This window comes from Oreochromis niloticus, linkage group LG12, assembly GCF_001858045.2.
Source record: "Oreochromis niloticus isolate F11D_XX linkage group LG12, O_niloticus_UMD_NMBU, whole genome shotgun sequence".
Taxonomy (NCBI): domain Eukaryota; kingdom Metazoa; phylum Chordata; class Actinopteri; order Cichliformes; family Cichlidae; genus Oreochromis; species Oreochromis niloticus.
In genome coordinates, this window is record NC_031977.2 from 9419331 (window position 1) to 9439706 (window position 20376).

A 20376-nucleotide genomic window follows, 5' to 3' on the forward strand; every position below is an offset into this window, starting at 1 on the left:
AAGGGCTGCCACCTCCCATTACACAAACACACACACACACGAGCATGTTTACTACACTGTCAATTTAATTGCTTCAAGTACATATATTTCCATTATCAGCAACTATATTTATATTCATTCAACAGACTGATGTAAAATATTAAAAGAGATTTTTTTTATTTGTAATTTTAAATTAGCAATAGCATGTTCATGGATGGATTCCATTTTCATAATTAACAGTGATGAGGTGTTCAGCCATGTGTTTTCAGCATGTTTAGCCCCAGCTTTTTTAAAATTGTAGCTAACATCAAATTTAAAATGACTCAACAAATGACAACATTTCTCACTTTCAGTATTTTATATGTTGCCCTTTGATTGTTTCAATTCTATTAACATATTTAAATATTTTATTTTGCTTTTATTTACATTTTACATAGCATCCCAACATTATTAGAAAGGACTGTAGAGTTTCAGTACACTTCAGTTTTTATAGAAGCTATTTTCCTAGGTCTTAGGTGTTTAGATGTGCCTTTTCATAAAAAAGGTGCTAATGAGCCGATCTGTGTGTATGAATACATTCCTGCAGACTTGTGGTTTTATACATACATATATATACACACACATATATGTGTGTGTTTGTGTAACAGGGATTTGTTGCTGCGTGTGTGTGTGTGTGTGTGTGTGTGTGTGCAAAGCCCAAAAGCAACCACACATTCCAATGACAAATTCAAAGCTTTTCTAGTGGGTCAGATGACCTCATTGTGGATAAAGGGGGGAAATGACATCATTGTAAAACTGTTTTGATAATGTTTCTAATTGCTTCCGTGTTTTAAATGCCAACAAGTCTGGAGGGAAGCGGGAGGGGCGTTTAACACTGGCAGCTCTCACATTTGTACAGAGGAAAAAAGGCTATGACTATTCATCCATCATTTGAAATGCACAGCAATCTCTGTCAGTCGAATCAGACGGCTCCCCATTTGTAGCTTTTTGCCATTAGTCTAATAGATCTAATCCATCTTGTCATGACCTCTGATTAAAAGCCCGTGGTCCCATTAAGGCCCAGCTCCAAGATTATCCCCATCCTGTACATTAGAAATCAAAGCTCTGGTATTTATGGCAGTCAGATAAGCATAAAGGCCGTTTACATGATTCTTCGGTCAGCACACACGCTGTTATCTGGTCTGCTGTTCATTCCTTACATGGAAGGAATTATGCGCTACACAATCCTCTCTTTGAAGATGAAAGAAGTGACCCCCCTCCCGCCAACACCACCACCACCACCACCACCACCATCTCTTTCTGTGTCGTTTCAGTGGGATTTTACACTGACGTTAATGTTACTGTTGTGTATTTTGTCGTTTTCGCTGTTTTTACTTAACGTATGCCTTTCCCTCCCTCCTACCCCTCAGTAGCAATATTGCTTTCTTCTCTTTAGTGCTTGCTTAAAGAAGCAGAGTAATGATGATGTTGTGGCTGTTTTTACTGTTTTGCCATGAAAAGCTAGACCAAGTGTTTCCCAGCTGTGCATCCTCTTTCTCTCTCTCACACACACGCTCACACACACACATTTTTTTCCTCCTGCTCTCTAGATGCCCCATGTCATTTCGACTATGTAACAGCCCTTGGCTAATGGCTGTAATTAATGAAATTATGAAGCCTCTATATTTGTTTATTGTTCTACGCCCTCGAGCAGCTGGCTTGCCAAATGGCAGCAGTGAATGCCTGCCCCCTTGCTCCTGCCATGTCTTTGGACGAGAAATATTTTTAATTGTTATAGGATGAAATATTAAGCGTTAATTAGCCAAAGCGGTTTACTATAAAACTGTGACAGCCTCCATAAATTTTAAGGCAAGACTTTTTTTTTTTTCTTTATTTGTTTTTTTTTAACAAGGCCATAAAGCCAAAATCCCCTCTCCAGTGACAGACATTAAACAGGCCGCGCCTTCAGAAACGCAGAGTAGCTGTTTAATGAGCTCGGAAGCTGGCTCAGCGTTTCCTCTCAATGGGCTGTCTTTGATTCGGGGCCATTATCGCCCACAAACAGGGCCGCCGACACCATTGCCGCTGTTATTACCATTCTGCGCACAGATGTGATTGGACCTGCTTCACCAGACGGCCCCGTGTCCCAAACCCTGCATCTGCACCAGCAGCTTTACCAGCTCTAACCCCCCCCAGCCACCCCTGTCGCTGCACGCGTGCACACAGAAAATCTGATTCATACCCGTTCATTTTCCCATTTTATGTAAACCCAAAACATCTGTGCCTGCCAACTGAGCTTTGAGAAAACACTCGCAAAAAGTACCTGCAAATGGTTTGTGTATTTACGGAATAGGAATAAGTTACTGTCACTTGTAATTAGACGTTTTCAAAATAGAGAGCTGGTATTGGCTCGCGAACAGACATACAAAGTCCTCATTCATGCTCCCTTCTCTCTCTTCCTCCCTCCCTCCTGTCCGTCTCAGCTTACCGACTACTTTCTCGTGTGTGCGCAGGGCATGATCGGAAACATTTTAAATGTAACCGCACTGTTTTCATCTGGCAAATTCCAACTAAAATTATTCTGATAGGCATAAGTTCTGCCACAGAAACGGTTTCCTCACAATTCTGAGGTGGTGTCGGTTTCAACCATTTAATCAGCTGAAATCCCATCTCCTTAAATCAGTCTCTATCATACAAGGCAGACTGTTCACACAGCTTCATATATGACCTCCGTGGTTTTACGGACTGACCTGCTTTTTTGTCTTTTCGCTCCAAGTCTTTTGAAGTACAGTTCCTAACACTGCAAACAAGTTACATGTCTTCTTGTACTTCCTTCCCAGATATACCATTGGGGCTTTTTGCACACAAAAAAAATCTCAGCAGTCAAAAGCAATTAGATTCACATTTCTTCAGATTTTCCAGTGATTAGAAACAACTGGTCTGGCCTTAAAACTGTCTGATTCCTAAGCTGGGCCTCCACGCCCAATGTCTGTATGCTCAATTGAAAAATCATGCAGGCTGTCTTCATCTTGGCAGTGTGCTTAAGCGGTTGTATTGTTAGTGATTTAACTGCCTATCTGACCACGCTGTTTAAGTAAACCCATGACCAGTTCAAGCCAGCTGCTTTACCCCAGGGCTTGTTATTCTGGACCAAACCCTGCTTGTTACCAGTTACAGATGTTGAGCATGTGTTTTTGCCTTTGTAATGTAAAAGAAAAAATAATGAGACCTTATTACCAAAGAAGGCTGTTGTATGAGGGATTTTGTTAGAGTGTATGATTATGTGGACTTTTGTTTCCTAATTCTTTTCTTTTCTGTCTGTTCCAGTTCGACAAATATGCCCCCAAACTGGACAATCCATTCATCAGACATTCAAATGTAAGTTTCTTTTTTTCGCACTAATTTAAATGTGTTAACAGTATTTGCATATGGCAAATCAAATATTTGACATATTTGAATGTTGCCTTGACAGCATTTATTGTGCCGGTGGCTTTGTGTGCGTGTGTGTATATATGCTTGAGTCCTGTATGTATGACTGTATGATTTTGTTTTGTGTCTCCCATCTTCCCCTTCCTCCCCCTTCCAGTTCTTCCCCTCCTACCCCCCACCCATGCCAGGCATGCCCCCGCTGCTCCCACACTCAGGACCCTTCAGCTCGCTGCAAGGAGCCTTCCAGCCCAAGGTCAGACCCACATCCCTTAACCCACTGTCACACTTTATAAGTGCGCAAAAGGAATACAAAAATTTAAAAATGCAGGTGGACTCCTAGCCTTAGTCACAACGGGCCAAAAATAGGACCGTGATGTCTGCCCGTCCAGAAGAGCAGAAGGGAGGAGATGCAGGGGACATCGAGGGGCGGGAGGGTGTGAGTCTGGCAGATGCTCAGGGGCTGTGACCTGAAGTAAGCCACCAATCAAAGCTGGCCTAAATCCGCTGGCCCTATTCCCAGAGGGCTCAGTGATGGAGGTTCCCTTTTGTGGAAGGCCCCTCCAGATGGTTCAAAGCGCAGTTTTATGCATCCAAAGCCTCTGCTAAGTATTCTTGGAGACGAGCTTGGGGGGCTAGAGCTTGGGAAGTATGTTTGTTTGTGGGGCCTGTCGACCCTGGTCACCGTGCAAAATCACCCGATCTCTAATAAGGCAATAGATTAAGGCCTGATTTAGACTTCTGCGGGGACTCTTTGTAGTGCTTACGGTGTAACCTACGCAAGTGGCCGAAATCGTTGGCGGCATTTATGCTTGTATGTGGTGCATTGTGTTAATTACCATGTAGTCTTGTCCTGGTGTTTTATATCCAGTACCAGGTGATGGAAACAAATAAAATGCTGGGCCTCTTGGTTATTTTTGGGGGGGAAGGGATTGCAAACATATTTGTCCCTCTAGTTTTTCCACTTCTTTGTAATTTCCATCACGTTCATTCCCATAGTTTCAGGATTCTCCCTCCAGGTATTTCCTGACATTTGTGAGTCCTTTATATTCACTGATAAATTTTAAAAATGTGGCAAAAAAGTAGCCAGTAACATGAATGAATCGATAATGCTGAACAAGCAAATCATACTAGTTGTGGGCTGCATTGACCTGATGTATAGTTATATTTCTAAGGAGGTGCATGTCAGGTTAGGCCATGGGAAATGACATGTCTTTCCTGCTGGAGCATAAAACCCCAGGAACAATGCTGATCTAGGATCTTGCGCTATGCAGACATGAAGATGACTTGAAGATGAAACGATTAGAGATGTGTTACTCTGGCATAACTCTGAACTCTGGGAAGCATCATTGCAGTTTTACCTACATCAGCTATAGCTGTACAAATACTTGGGCATTAGCTGACCATAGTGCGGCTAAGTATATGGGTTAGAATAGATGCAAAACTTCGAGTAGTTTTGCAAGAAATTCTTTTTACATGCTTTCATGCTATCTCCATAACAACACTGACACAAAGCATAAGAATAAGGTTTAGTCCCATAAAAGTAGAATGCATGTGAGGATATGTGTAAGGGTACATTAGCAGTAAAAATGAAAACTGGGATTACAGTCATCTTATTCATTCTCTCAGGGGATATTTAAAAAAAATAAATGGAAAAAATGCAATTAACAGTGTTCCACAGAGGACACTCTTGAGGATGCCTGAGACCCCCTTTGGGAATTATTATATGAGGTCAAATTGTTTTGTATTGTTGTGCCAAGTTTAGTTTCTTTCTTTCCCTATGCAGATGTTACAGATGTGGTTGATCACCATGTATCTTTTGGTCTTTGTCTTTCTCTGTCAGGCATCCAATCCCATCGATGTAGCAGCACGTCCTGGAGCAGTGCCTCATACACTTCTGCAGAAGGATCCACGGGTAAGCATCAGACCGACAGCATCGCAGCCAGTCTGCTCATATTCCTTGTGATGATAGCCACACATAATCCAGCACATATGTCTCAAAGAGAAATGTCTTCTCATGCATTTCAGTTTTACATTTAGCAGTATGTGTCTTTGTTGTTCGTAATAATGATTATCTGTTTATCCATACAGATAACAGATCCATTCAGGACATCTGTTAGGGTAAGTAGATGCCTTATCCTTTTTCTGTTAAATGCTTCATCTCTCTGGCCAGGCCACAAAGTCTAAAACCTTAAAATTCTTTAACAATTCTCGATTAAGCAAATGCAGGGTTTTGGCTGCATTTACGCTTAGCTTTGAGGTCTGTATTGGGGTTAGATATTCTTAATATGTTGCCTGGTTGCAAATTCTGATGAGTTCCCACTTTGTAGTTTGGCCAGAAAAGCTCTATGCCAGAATCAATTTTTAGCTCCCCATATCAAAGCCAGCAGGCTAACCTCAGTTTCTCTCTAAATTTTTAGAAACCTGGCAAGTGGTGTGCAGTGCATGTCCAGATCGCATGGCAGATCTACCACCACCAGCAGAAAATGAAGGTGCGTGAGACAGATAGTAATGTTTTTAAGGAATCTTGCTGTCATGTAAAGCCAGATACACTATATTGGTTAAGGAAAACGGGCCAAATAACTAACTTACAGAAAACACTACATGCTAGAGCAGATTGAGCTGAGTCGGATCTTTTGTTTGGATCTAAACGTAAAACGATCACATGATTGGAAAGAGGCAGAAAGCTTTAAAAGAAGCAAAGCCCAACACACGAAGGCTCCACTTTAAACATATGTTTTCTGTAAAGCATGGTTCTCTCTGACTCCATAAGAGAAGGGGTAGATGTTAACAGTAGCACTCGGTATCAGAAGCAACATGTGAACACAGAACAGAAATGCTTATACGAATTACTCCTCTCACTGACAGAGGATGGTGTGGCCTTGCCATGGAGATCCTCTGCTAATGCCACTGGCCCTGGGTGTCTCAGGCTTTTCTTGGGCCCAAAACCCAGTTGCCAAGGATTTTGTTTCCCTAATCAGCTTACATATATTTGTTATAACACAGCTAGTCAGAATTGAAAACATGGAGCCATTGTCAAAGTCTCTGTCCTTCTCTGAGCTCTCCTCCAGTGTAGCTGACGATCGCTCGCGCTCACTCTCTTGTTGGAAATGTTTTGTGCTGTTGCGTACTGACCTAATTTTCTTTGTCTCTTTCTCTGCTTTTCTACAGCAAATGCAGCTGGACCCTCACAAACTTGACATGAATGGGAAGCTGGACCTGTTTAGTCGACCTCCAGCACCAGGAGTCTTCCCAGGGTTCCCGTACCCTCACGATCTGGCACGACCCCTCTTCCCCTCCACAGGTTGGTCAAGGCTCAAAATACCGACTGCATGTCTCTGTACACCTCCCAGACCGAGGCAACATATCGAAAACACTCAAACTTCAAGCCTCCTAATGTCATTACTGCCTTTATGGAAATTAACATTTATAACTACATGTCGAAAAAACACTTTTTATTTTCCCTCTCGTGCAATGTTCACATAATTATAGTGCTTTGGTAGCAAGTGTTTTGCCAGTAAAGGGAGTCAGATATGTCTATGAATATGCATGGCTCTCAGTTAGGTAATTGACTGATTTGCCCTGTGTTGGAGGGCAACAGAGAAGAGAACGACCTTTGACTGGTAATTATGCAGCGGTGTGTCAGAGGCACTCCTGTAATTGGTTCTATCATTAACAATTCATGAAATATGGGTGATGGTAGCAGTGTTTTGTGAGAGAGGCCAGCTTGTTGTACATTCAAGAGCTGACCTCACTAAGCTGGTACGGACTCACGCACAAACAAATAACAGCTGCAATAAAACCAGCTGATATAGTTAGTAGCATCACTCCACTAACTCTTTGCTCATCTAGTTCACGTTGTATCAGAGTTTGTGATACTGTGGCAGAAATGCATTTGTTTAACTTAAGGGTTTGGTTTGGTGTAAGATTGTTCCCCAAGCAACCAGATGACTTGGCCGGATATGGATAATAACACTATTTCCTCCTCTCTGTCCCGATAGGCTCTGGACACCCTCCTCCGTCTCCATACGGCCCCCCTCCCACCCCAGTGGATTCCTGCCTCCTAGCCATTTGGCAGGTAAGTGTAAGTAACCCCCATGTTTATCTTTTTTTTTATACATTTATCTCCTCTTTCAACACATGAATCTCTCACTCACTCCTTCTTACACTCATGTTTCAAATACATTAAAAGCCACCAGGGTGTAATTTGAACCACAGGTTTTTCTAGTTTTTGATCTCAGGTTCACTTCAAGGTTAATATACAATCCTGTTAGCAACAGCCAGCTGCAGTACTGCCTCTTACTTTACCATAATATTGAATGTAGCCACCCTGCAATCAGCCAGTGTAATTCATAATACGGTCGAAAATAACTCCAGAGTCCGGGTTTATTAACATGGAAGTAGTTTCCAGCCTCCAGACCGATTTGTCATCCCTCATTTGTTCGGACAAACTATACACAGTGCAGCAGCATACAAGACACTATTTTCTATAAGCATGCCAAGCTGATTTCGTCGTACCCAGGAAGAAGGGAATAATGAAGGGGCGTTCGTGCTGTATGATTCTTTGGTGCATTCGGTTGTTTGCATTTTTATTCATCATCCTCCGTTCGGACTGAGACACTGTTTAAGTGTCAGTCCATTCTGTGCCTATGAAAACATGGTAAACTGAGGATGAAGATTTAGCCAACAAATGGGAATTCATGTGTGAGGCAGAGGAGATTTCTCAATTGTTGTCTTTTCTAATACGTGAACAAGCTCCAGAATTAAAAATCCTTGAACCCTAATCGGTTGGCAAGTTGTGCATTTCCTGATGGATTATTTCCGATTTAAAGTGGGACTGCAAATTCTTAGTTAATGAGTGTCGTTCGCTGACTTCTCAGACTAAATATTTGTGTTATCCCCGTAAATTTGGAGGCTATAGTCTGTGACTGATGGAGTCCGTCAGATAGTGATTCACCAGTTAAATCACTGTGCTCTGTCTAGGTTAATTTTCACAGCTGCTAATTGTTTTGTCCGACCACAATCCATTTCCAGCTCAGTTCCAAGAACTCAAAACTAATTTCCCCACCAAGCAGCATTATTCCACTAGCCCCAGCAGGTCAGAGACACTCCACTCCAGTTAGTGGCAGTGAATCCAGCATCCAGGCAACCTGGCTACTGCAGGATTACCAGGCAGAGAGCTAGGGTCGCAGCGCTAGAAAACCACGGCTCGCTTGTAAGAGAAAAGCCGAGTGGAATGGGTTGGTGTTGGGGTGAGCACTGCTAGCCAGCCACCCCCCTTTTGCTAATCCCTGTTTGGCATTTTGCAGATCCTTTCAGTCGCTCCAGTTCCTTTGGCGGCCTCGGCAACCTTTCAAGCAGTGCCTTCGGAGGATTAGGCAACCCCTCGCTTGGTAAGCGTTGGCCCCCTCTCCTCCTCCTCCTCCACCGCTCCCCCCTTCAATCTGGCCCCTGTGGCCAGTAAGAGAATAGAGCAGGACAGCGTTAGACCACAGGGAGAGCCAGGAGGGGAGAAAAAAAATCTAGACACTTAGCTCTAGTTTCTGTGTCAAAACAGCCCTAGCCCAGGGAGGCCCAACAAGGCAGTACAGCACACCACAGCAAACCTCCTCTCTGCCTCCACTTCATCTACCAACTAAGTCCCTGACAGCCTGGCTTTAATCTGGCTGTGTTGCTGCCAATAGGCACTCTTAGGTCTGCTGTTTGGTGGCAATTCGTCTATTAATTATTTGACAAGCCCCTTCTGCACCACCATGGAGGGTTTTCTCTTTTCCCTTTGCATCCTTTCTCTTTGCCTTTCTCTCTTTCTCTTCATCCTTCCTATTTTTGTGTGCCAAATCGGTCACCCCGTTGTGAAAATGGATGTGATTGGAATAGACATGCCGTGGAATGCTAAGGTTCCCCTTGGCTTTTCACAGCTATCATCTCCAGAGGGCAGTGAGTCTCTCCTGTTCATCTGGTGCAGAAAAGGAAGGGAGGGGGGGGAGACCTTTAGTCTAAAAGCAAATGAGTAGGGGTTTTTTTTCTCCAGTTCAAGGGGGAGGGGGGCATTAACCTCTAACTCTTTCAAACAGCTTCAGTGAGAGAACCTCCAGAGACAAAGACAAAAGCAGCTTTTGTTGTTGAGTCTTTCTCATCTTATGTGTCCTCAAGAAGGTTTTGTGCCCAATTAACTTACAGTGGGTCCCACGCCTGTCTGCTTCTTTCCTTCAGGGTCCAACAGCGTGTTTGGCACCAAGGAGGGGCCGGGAGGGCTGCCCACATTTGGCAGCCCCCACCACGACACCTGGAACCGACTTCGACGAACCCCGCCGTCGTTCCCCACTCCGCCGCAGTGGCCCAAAACCGCAGATGCTGAGAGAAGCAGCTCCGCCAACAGCCACGAGAGAGAGCGAGAGAGGGAACGGGAAAGAGAGAGGGAGCGAGAGAAAAGAGACTCGTCAATCGGCAAAGAGGAGAAAGATAAAGACCGGTGGGTTAAACAAACTTTTGGTTGTATGTTTTTGTGTGTTGCTCACATCCAGTATGTAAAAACCGACTCCTGAAATAAGACCTCAATAGCGACTATGATAAACCAGCATTATTATACATACAAGCTGATCAGTCAGACCAGTGCAAAGGAAAAAAAGTGAATGTTTTTTTTCTAGGTAGTCACAAGTCGTATCCATGGAAACTGAAATAAATTGAACAACCGGCACGCTTATAAAAGAGCCTACGACACGACGCGCCGAGAGAAGCTATTTGTCAAAAATTAATTGGAAACATTTCTATGAATGGTACGGTAGCAGAATGAAGGGGTTACTGTCAAACAGAGAACATCAGAGGGATACAAGAGCATGGCAACTTGTACGATTTAAAAGAGAATTATAAGGCAGATTTTATTTGCCTACTGGCAAAAATAAAACTCTTACATTATGCCGTTACAGGGATTCTGTGGATCGCAACCGCCACTCCAACCGCTCGTCTCCGGCCTCTGCACCAGTCAGCTACCAGATCAGCAGCCTGATTCGCTCCAGCAGCCAGAACTCGAGCGATTCAGGTCGGCATCACAGCGGCAGCGTAGACAGGGTCCGCGAGGCAGAGAAGGAGCTGCTGGAGCGACACAGAGAGTCTTCCGCACTGGCTGATGTGAAGGTGAAGGAGAGTCGCTCGCCGGGCAAGGAGATGCTAGAGAGAAGACCCTCAGAAGACTCCATCAAACCCACTCAGCGTTCCCCTTCCCCCTACTCTAAGACAATGATCAATGAGCAGGGCATCAAGATGGCAGGCGGGCCTCTGTCTACGCTCAAGGACAGCGAGAGGAAGGAGCCCCCACCTGCAGAGCTCCTCCATAAGGTGAAAAATGACATGAAGATTAAGGAGGAGAGGAAGGAGGAGCAGGAGGTCATGGTGGTTAGTTCGGAGCCGGCCCCCCAGCCACCAGCCCAAGCTCTTCCTACTCCCGTCAGCCAACCGGGAAACCCGCACCACCACCATCCACCTTTGTCCCAGCAGCCCCCACTTCCTTCACCGCGTGGTAGTGACATCTCAGCACCTGGCCTGCATGGTGTCCCCATGGCACATTCTCTGCCTCTTTCCATGAGCGCCATGCCTCAGATGGGCAGCCTCAATGTGCTAGACCGGGCTCGCATGGCTCCCTTCATGGGAGCACTTGCAGGAAGAGAGCGCCTGCCGCACACAGCCTTTCCTTGGGATCCGCTCAGAGAGGCCTACCGCAGCCTGGATCTGCAACGTCGCATGGACTTCCAGCTCAGGCCTGAGCCGGGGCATCGTTTCCCCAGCGTGTACGAACAGGAGCGAGCCTACCGTGAAAGGGAGGCTCATGACTACTCCCACCACGAGCACCTGTTGGAGGTACGCAGGGAGCACGAGAGAATGCGACAGCAAGCCGAGGAGCGAGAGCGCCTCCACCTGAGGGAGGAGCTGGACAGAGCACGGCTCCATCAGCTGCACCAGTCCCCAATGGAGGGCCATCTACCACACATGCCCCCCTTCATGCCCCACCTAGGCGGCATGCCCTACCCCAGACTCAGCCCCTCCACAGGACACAATGGCCCTCTGAACAGAACACCCCCTACCGCCGCACTTAGCGCACCCCCACCCCTTGTGCCAGCTGGCAGTGCCAGGCCAGCCTCGCCCCGGAGGACTACCCCCCTCACAACCACCCAGGACCCACGGGACTACTCCCCATCACGTAACCCCAAAGAGGTAGAGGCTCGGTAGCTTCTTGGAAAAGTGCAAAAATGTCTTACAGGGCGCATTCACACGCCCCCGCTCCTCTAATCTGAAATCTTGTTGTAAACAAAATGCACTGCTCTTCTTCACCAGAGAAGAGCAAAAGTCCCTAAGGGAAAGGGTATGATTGTACAAATTAAAGGTGTGTAAGGCTAATTAAGCACATGCCATGACTTTATTTTTAGTGGACTGGAGGTCGAATAGCGTCGGTAAAGAGAACATAAATATGTGTATGTTTATTGCCGACTTAAATATTTGATAATTATTAATATATTAATCCAATACCTTTTTTTCAACTTTGTGCAAAATAGAGGTCCTCAAATGAGTTTGTACATTTCCTATCCTTGTTCCATGTATAGATATCATTTCTATGAATTTTATGTATTTTGTGCATTAGTCACGCCTTTTACAATATTTATCCCAGTTGATTGTGAGACATATCCCTTATGACCCACTGTAAAGACTGGATTTTGGTTTCAGTAATTTAACCTCATGGTACCAGGATATCCTCAGTGATGACAATGTACAATGCTACATTACCGATTTGTTCTGTTCATTTGTTTTGCCTTTGAGATATGCAGATAAATATATATTATGAGGTCTTTGTTGAGTCTCTGTAAAGAAAACAGATGTAAATAACTTGTTGCTATTCCTTCGCTGCAAGTTTACCATGTAAATTTATTAGGCTTTTTAACCATTTCTAGAAAAACAAAATCAAAACGAAACACGGGGAAATCACCTGCCTGCTGAATATTGCGGAGAGAGACAAGTGTGGCCGACGGACGGGAAGTACGAAGGGAGGGTGTTGTAAGGAGGCCTAAACGGATCATCTGCAATCTATGCAAAGCAGCACACAGCACCCTGCAGAAGAAATCACCTGGAGGGAAAAGACGATACTGGTGATACTGAGAGCAACCTGGATTTAACACCTGTTTATATTTACAAATGAAATAACGACTAAATAATTCAAAGACTTCCAAGTCACAAACTGGACCAGCCCCAGATAGAAAAATGAGGACACTTTTTAGTGGGCGACAAAAGGACTCTCTCTGTCAACCTTGTGGTGTTGTGCAGTTGTTTTTCTTAGACTCTTGTATACAAAACAAGTAGAGTTTTAGGCGTGCAAAAAAAAAAATGAAAATGAACATTCATGGTTTAAAACGTACGGAATAAAGTTTGGACCTAATGTCAAACATTTCCTGCTCATCTTTAATTCTGCGCCGACTGCCAGCTGTGAATTTGTCTGTGAGCCGGACCTGCAGAGTGGTATGTGTATGTGAGGTTGATAGGTTTGCCAGCGATGCCTTAGTTTCTAGCATTTAGAGCATTTACTCATCTGATACCAAGCTATTACTTTAAAATCATAAAGCCAACTGACTTGGCTGGCAGAGTAGCCTAAGCCATCAGATCATTTGACCGTAATCTGTCATACATGGGCTGCAGAGCTCTTCATAGGGATCGATGAGATTGGGCCAAGGCAATACAGGGAGGGACTAATAGAACATTGATTTTGTATGAAAGCAGGTTTTGAGTGTTTGTGTTGCAGGTAACCGGTATTGACTGGCAGCCCAGCGGCATATTGACCCGCGGTCTGGACTCATTAAGAGGAGCAATGCCTGGGAGGCAGGCTATCAGTTGGTGGAAAAAGAGGCTCCCCTCTCTTCTCATATGCCTCCTCTCCTCGTGCACACCACTCATCTCCTTTTCTAATGAGGCCGGAAGGCACTCTGGAGTGGGCCGCAGAGGGAGCCCTGAGGTGCCCTGTCCTGTTATTGACAAGACCTCGGCTGCGCCTGCTGCCTGACCAGAGACAGCCAATTCATCCCGATAATGCGCCGACTACTCATCTCGCTGCTGTGCGCTGTGAGGCCCACCAATCCCGTCCCATGGTATCAGCCCATAATGACAGCGTGGATCAAACCGTGGCCAGGTCATTAGGGGATCTTATTGAAAATCAATAGTGCTCCTGTGTCTCACGCACTCCAACAGGGTTTTTAAAGGGCTTCTTGAAAAGACTGTTTGCCAGAATGTGGTTGGCGTATTGGGAAGACTTAAATCACTATCGCTTTCAATTTAGCCTCTCGGTAATTGAACCACATATTCTTCCTATGGGTAGCATCTGTCAGTGGCCGGCCTCGCTTTAGCTCTGTGTGCTTTTAGTCCTAATAATCTAGTCAACAGCAGACACTTAACCCCTGTACCTGTTACCACATAGGGATTTTTTTTCTTCCTGTAACTGTTATTTACTAGGCGAGCTGTAGTTGGAGAAAACCACACACCTTAGATTTCCCCCCACCCAACTCAATCACTCTGTCCTGTGCTCTATCCATTTTACGGCTGAGTGTGGAACGGCCCTCCGGAGATGAAAAGCTCCATCAATTTCACTCATCGTCTGGCAAGGTCAATTTATTTCAGCACACAGTCCATCATCAGATGGGAATCAATTGACACATTGCCTGGCATATCCAACCCAAGGTGGATTATTACAGCGCTTGCAATTGTCAGCTCCTTACTAGAGCTATTATTCATGTGTCCAGGGGATTTTTTTTTCTTTCTTTTCTTATTTTTTGGAGATTTTGTACAGTTTTCTATATTTATTTGATCACAATTTCCTGTGTGATGGAACATTGTTACTTTGACGGGACTTAATGTAAGAGCGTGTCGCAAAAAAAGCTTCTGGTTTTCTTTGACACATTTCTCCACTGTAATCCCAATTAATAGGATACGGTGGTATCTGAGGTAAGACATTGTTTTATTGTTCCACTAATCCCCTTCATTTATCTGTGAGAAACCTGAATGCTGAGGGTTTGGGATTGAATTTTCATGGTCTCAAATACCTCCAAAAAGCGCTTGGCACAGTGCTCACCCCAGATTCAGAGAACAGTGGAACAGGCCTTAAGGGGCTTTTATAGAGCACAATGGCAGCTAATAACACAGTGCCAAGCTAATAAGATGGGCAGCTCTTCCCCCACTGATAAAACATGTATGAAAGCATTTTTGAGCCTCTATGTAGTGGCTCCCAAGACTCTTTTTTTTTTCCCCCAGCGAGAGCTAATGCATTAGTTCCCATTTGAAAGCTGTTTTGAAATGGAGATTGGTAATGAGACCTGGGGCCCCCTCCGTGATCACATTTGCTGGGGCCTCCACTGGGCCTCATGATTTGAGAGACCGCAGCTTTGCTCAGAGTTCAAGTCCATCTCTGCGGGGGTTAGAAAACCCTGATGAGAGCCATTCTGAACCACTAAACTATATCTGAACTGCGAATTTAGGGAGAGCGCACAAGTCAAGGGCTTTGGCAGCGAATCCTTGTCACAGCACTCTTTCTAGAATGCGTGTTGTTTTGACCACCTAAAAAGGCTAGCCGCATGCATCCTTCCATGTTCCCGTCTTTTTTTAGCTCTCTGTGTCAACAGAGCGGCAGCTGACAAAAACCAGGCCAGTCAGTGGTTAAGGAGCTGACTTGGAAACAGCCAAATGGTGTGAATTCCAGACCCTGGTGACAAAGTGCTGTCTAATGTCTTTTCACCTCTGGACCTATGACAAATATTCCAGCTGTCTCACAGCGCAGCTACCATTGCTATGCAAGTAGACCAAGTAATGCAGCACAGAAGAAAGAGGATACTTGAATCGGTCACAGAGGAACCTCAAAGTGCACAATATGAGACAGGGAGGAGAAGAAAAGAATTAGAGGAGATGGAAAAGAAGGAGGTCCAGAACAGCCACCGGGCAAAATAAGTTTTCCACTTTGATTCAATTTGGAGGATTTTTCCAGCCTTTAGTGGAACCTCACAATCTCCAACACTGGCCATATTATGTACACAAACCATAAAAATGAATAACATTTATGCAGCTGGGCACATCTGGCAGTGATAGGACTCTCATTCACAGACTCACAGGATGGCACTGTGCCGCCACGCTACCCTCTCTGTTCTATGTATGGACATAAGGCATAAGAAGGCCAAACGTGGGTGGTGTAGAGGGAGTTTCTGAAATGCTTCGAATGAGTTTAAGAAAATAAGAGATTTCAGGGCAAAATGGAGGCCATGCGTGGCTCGTCCAATTTGGCAGAGCCGGCGCGCATGATTAGCCGTAGAGACGTTAATCAAAAGTGGTTCAGTGTTTGAAGGGGCAGTGAGAGGCGCTGCCAGCTGGTGACAACATGGCTTGTGTGCTCGGGCCAAGAGTGAAGTTTATTTGAATACGGATCTTGCCGTGACCGTATTTCTCCAGAGCTCAGTTAGCAGAGCGTTCCCTGGCTCATCACTGGGATCGCCTCAGAGCCGTTGGCACCCGGGAAGGCAGAAGGTTTTTTTTTCCAAGCCACAGAATGAGAATTATGATTTAGTCCATCCCCTCTGGTGGTGTGGGCATATTCATAAGTATTTATTCAGTTTGACGCTGGCACAGACACGACACCTAGTTCTTGGCTCTCCCTGTGTGAGGATTTTATTTTGAATATGAAATTATGAAATTGACAAAAAGGTTGTTTTTATGTTCTGTAAATTAACAACACATTTGAAAATCAAACATCCCATTTTTTCCCTTAAAATCATGCGAGACCTCTACTAAAAACATGAAGCTTAGTTATTTAGCTGTCAATTTTCCCTTAGAGCCAAGATTCAAGACCCAGTGCAAAGCATAGCACAACTCTTAGGAGTAATGCAGTGGGATGTGTTTGATCAAGTAAATTATGTTGTTAAGTTTGTTTTCAGCTCTCTCAGGAGGTTAGAGTAGGGTTTGTTGGGGGTAATTTACAGATACTGTTACTATTAGCATTATGGCTTTATTTACAAAATATTCTATATTTTTATATAGTTATAAAAGCAGTGACAACAGTGTTTTTGGATGATTTACAATTTCACTCTTTCTTCCGATTGGATTCCCAATCAGACAAAGACAAAAAGCAGGTAGGCGGGGCTACTTCTGTTTGCCTGAGATGACCATATTAGGGATATCCACTTTCAATGACATCATACACAAGGAAATACTAGAAAAAAATGTCAGAAACCAAAAGTTGTCCAGATGTTTTCTGATTTTTTATAATCCTCGCAGCTGTTTTGGGGGGATAAACATACTGCTTTTTTTGTATATTTGTCACATTTACATGTTTCAGATCATCAAACAAATTTTCATGTTAGACAAAGAGAACCCGAATAAATACAAAATGCAGTTTTTTCATTAACAGCTTTCCAAGCCTAACCCTAACCCTGTCCCTGTGTGAAAAAGTAATTCCCCCTTAACCTAATCACCAGTTGTGCCTCCGTTGACATGAACAACTGTAATAAATTGTTTGTGATAACTGGTAATGAGGCCTTCACATCACTGTGGATGAATCTTTGGCCCACTCTTCATTCCAGAATTGTTGTATGAGTATGACTGTTGATTGTTGAGTATGAATGGCAGGCCTAAGGTCATACCAGACCATCTCAATTGAATTTAAGTAAATTTAAGCTTTTGTCTTGTCAGGTCACAGAATATTTTCTCCAAAGTCTTGAGGATCATTAAGATGTTTATTGACAAATGTGAGATGAGCTTTGTGTTCTTTTTGGTCAGCAGTTGTTTTCTCCTTAGATTTCTCTCATCTGTTTCATATTGTTGAATCATGAACACTACCTGTAACTGAACCAAGTGCAGTTCTTTAATGTCGTTCTGGGTTCTTTTGTGACCTCCTGGATGAGTAGCTGATGTGCTCTTGGAGTCATTTTGGTAGGCTGGCCACTCCTGGGAAGGTTCACCACTGTTTTCTCCATTTGTGAATAATGACTCTCACCATGGTTCACTGGAGTCCCAAGGCCTTAGAAATGGTTTTGTAACCTTTTCCAGACTGATGGATGTCAGTGACTTGGTTTCTCAGCTGTTTTTTAGACCACTCATGAAGTGTAGTTTTTTTTTAGGTTAATTCACATTGTCAGACAAGTTCTATTTAACTGATTTGTTGATTCAACAGGTCTGGTAGTAATCAGGCCTGTGTGTTGCTGGTAAAATTGATATCAACTTTTTTTAAATTGTGGTTAATCACTGATAGTTCATGATTTAGGTTCATGTAGTTACTTTTCGCACAGGTTCAGCTAGGTTAGGAAAGCCTTTTTTGCTTAATCAATGAAATCATCATTAAAAACAGCATTTTGTATTGACTCGGGTTATCTTTGTCTAATATTAAAATCTGTTTGATGATCTGAAACATGTAAGAAATCAGGAAGGGGAAACTGTACAAAAACTGTACAATTCATCATCTGTATGTGAGGTCGTTCTCTGTGTTTTTGACTTCTTTCAGCGACACACGGTCAATGCCACTTTGGCCACAATGGTCACTAGACTGACTTTATGTTCTCATCGAGTTGTAATGTTCGTCCACAAAAACACTGAAAGCACCCACAGCATAGTGGAAAAGGGCAAAGAGATTGTATTCTTCATAAGACTGGCTTCAACCAAGCTTTTCAGCATTCCAGGGCTGGTTTCACCCCCGCCTCCCATGCTTCTTTGGAAATTTGTCTGGCAGCAAACATGCTTTGAAAGGCTCTTATCGCCTATCTAGCCAGGAGTTTCATGCACCAAAACAACAAACCCTATCTTATCTCAGTGTGTTCGTTAATGTCACAGCTTAAGGGGCTTGTTCTTCCACTTGCAATGGGGCTTGGAGAGCAGATTGTTTGCAGATTAGCAAATGCGGGCCTCTGGAGGTCTTGGAGCTAGTACAAAATACTTGTCTTCTCCCGCAGATGTTCATGTGCGCACACCTCACCGTATTGGCGGCCCTCCCACTTTCCCGTGTCAAATGGCAGGAGTACCGCACAATGGCTGGTAAGCATCATTACACACAGTCAGATCTACAGCGATAGTTCTCTCATCAGAGTGCCAAAACAATGCACGATAGCTACACGAGGCTAGAAATGTTACTGATGCGTTTCTTCTGTTGCCGATTAGCACAAAGCCCTAATCTGTGATACCTCCTGAACCACCTGCAATACTTTTTTTGCCCAGCCTGTGTGGCCATGTTCGCGACCATCCCTCAGTGACACAGGAGAGCAGGCGAAGCTCCACTGGCTTCAGCCATCTGGCTATCTCACACAGCCCTTGGCTACACAGTGGCTCACTCAGCGATTGATTGGGGTGTTGAAGGCCAGCTATTTAACACATCAGAACAACAAGTACTGCTATCATGCTGGCTCCTTTTCATGTCTCGTTTCTGTGCCGCCCAAGAATGCCTCTTATCTCTTCCCTTCTGCTTGTTGGTTTAAGCCAGACAGCATATGCCCACATTCCCCCTGTAATAAACCATTTTGCTTTCGGTGTAACCCTGACAGACAGAAAGGCTGCAGCTGAGCTGCGATTGGGGGGGTGAGGGGTGGCGGTTTAACCCTTGTGTTGCTCGGTAAGAAAGAAAAAAAGAAACAATAAAATCTGCAGCCCGCTCTCCTGTTGGTGCACCCAAAGACTGACAGATGAAAATAAAGCCCTATGTTCCATATCATTAAATCCTCCTCTCTCACCTGATTACATTCTTATTAGTGTCTCCATTCTTCTCCCATTATTGTTACTTCTAGTGAAACAGGTCTGATAATGTGCTCTCACTCGCTGGATGCACAACCTGCTCATTCCTATCTCTGATTCTTTGTTGCAGCCGAATGGTTTTTAAATGAAAAGTGTGAGTGCTGTGTAATTATATTTCTGGGGGTATTATAAAATCAAATATCACAATGAATGTAATTTTATTTGCTTGTAATCTCTCTCGCCCAGGCTAATAGGCGTTTTCGAAGGGCACGCCTGGGGGGGGGTTTAAACAGCCGACCATCTCCAAATAGAATGGCTGCTCTCTTACTCTCCCGCTCTGCTCCCTTTGTCTTTGATATGCAGGCAAAGGAGCTTGACAGTCTGGGAGACGTGGGAGATTTGTCGGCCTGTGATCTCCATGCCTCCCTGACAAATGAGCGCCTTTGGCAGGGCTGCTGGAGGTATGGCTTCTCTGCCCTGCTGGAATCCTGATGAGACTACTCTGGACCTGCTGGTAATGAAGTCAGGGCACAGGACCAACCTGCTGCCAGAAATGACCTTTAATCTACACACATGCAGGCCATTTGGCATGCGATGACTCAGAGTTGCACAAGCACCTTTGTGCTATTACATCAAGCACATTTTTCACTGAGATGTTACTAAAATAGACCAAAAACACACAAGTTCGGTCCTTACAGAAATACAGTCACCACATATTTTTTAAAGCTTATTTAAAAGACAGAGAGAGAGATGCTGCTATGTGGAAAATAGTTGTTTCGTATTTTTTGAAACAATATGTTATGGCTGATGTTTTATGTGTATTCTTCTTGTTGTTCAATTTAGGATGCAATCACCATCCAGTCAATCTTCATTACATCGGACTCCACTGCTCCACCAAGCACGCAATTGCTTGACATTGATTCTGCAGATTCTTTCAGCCCATGTAATTCCTTACACGGAGCCGTGCAAGTAAAGATCTTTCCACCGGCGTGGCTGTGCAAAGTAAGACGTTAACAAATCACAACCTTAAAAATCTGAATCCCCTCTGACGATAAATGCGCTCATTTTAGCTCCACGCTGAGCATTAAATAGCTGACATTGATCGTGTGCGTTTCCCATTCCACAGCGAGGAATATGAAAGCCTCAGTAAGTCCAATCCAACATGGTTGCCTTTGATTTCAGCTCCCGCTTTCAGCGCGTCTCTCGGTTTTGACTCACAGGAAGAACAAGCACTACCCCTTGTGGCCCAGTTGGCCCAGTGCACTG

The 20376-nt window shown here is 44.3% G+C and overlaps 1 protein-coding gene across 1 annotated transcript in view; it reads left to right on the forward strand.

Annotated features, from left to right (window-relative positions):
* The window catches only part of fbrsl1 (fibrosin-like 1), a 276488-nt gene extending 263674 nt beyond the window's left edge, over positions 1-12814 (forward strand). The window contains 11 exon segments of the mRNA XM_025897124.1: positions 3286-3336; positions 3545-3640; positions 5228-5299; positions 5476-5505; positions 5805-5876; positions 6556-6688; positions 7386-7418; positions 7421-7468; positions 8694-8777; positions 9598-9856; positions 10311-12814. Coding sequence (XP_025752909.1) covers positions 3286-3336; positions 3545-3640; positions 5228-5299; positions 5476-5505; positions 5805-5876; positions 6556-6688; positions 7386-7418; positions 7421-7468; positions 8694-8777; positions 9598-9856; positions 10311-11607 — 2175 coding nt within the window. The 3' untranslated portion in view covers positions 11608-12814.
* The last annotated feature ends 7562 nt before the right edge of the window (positions 12815-20376 follow it).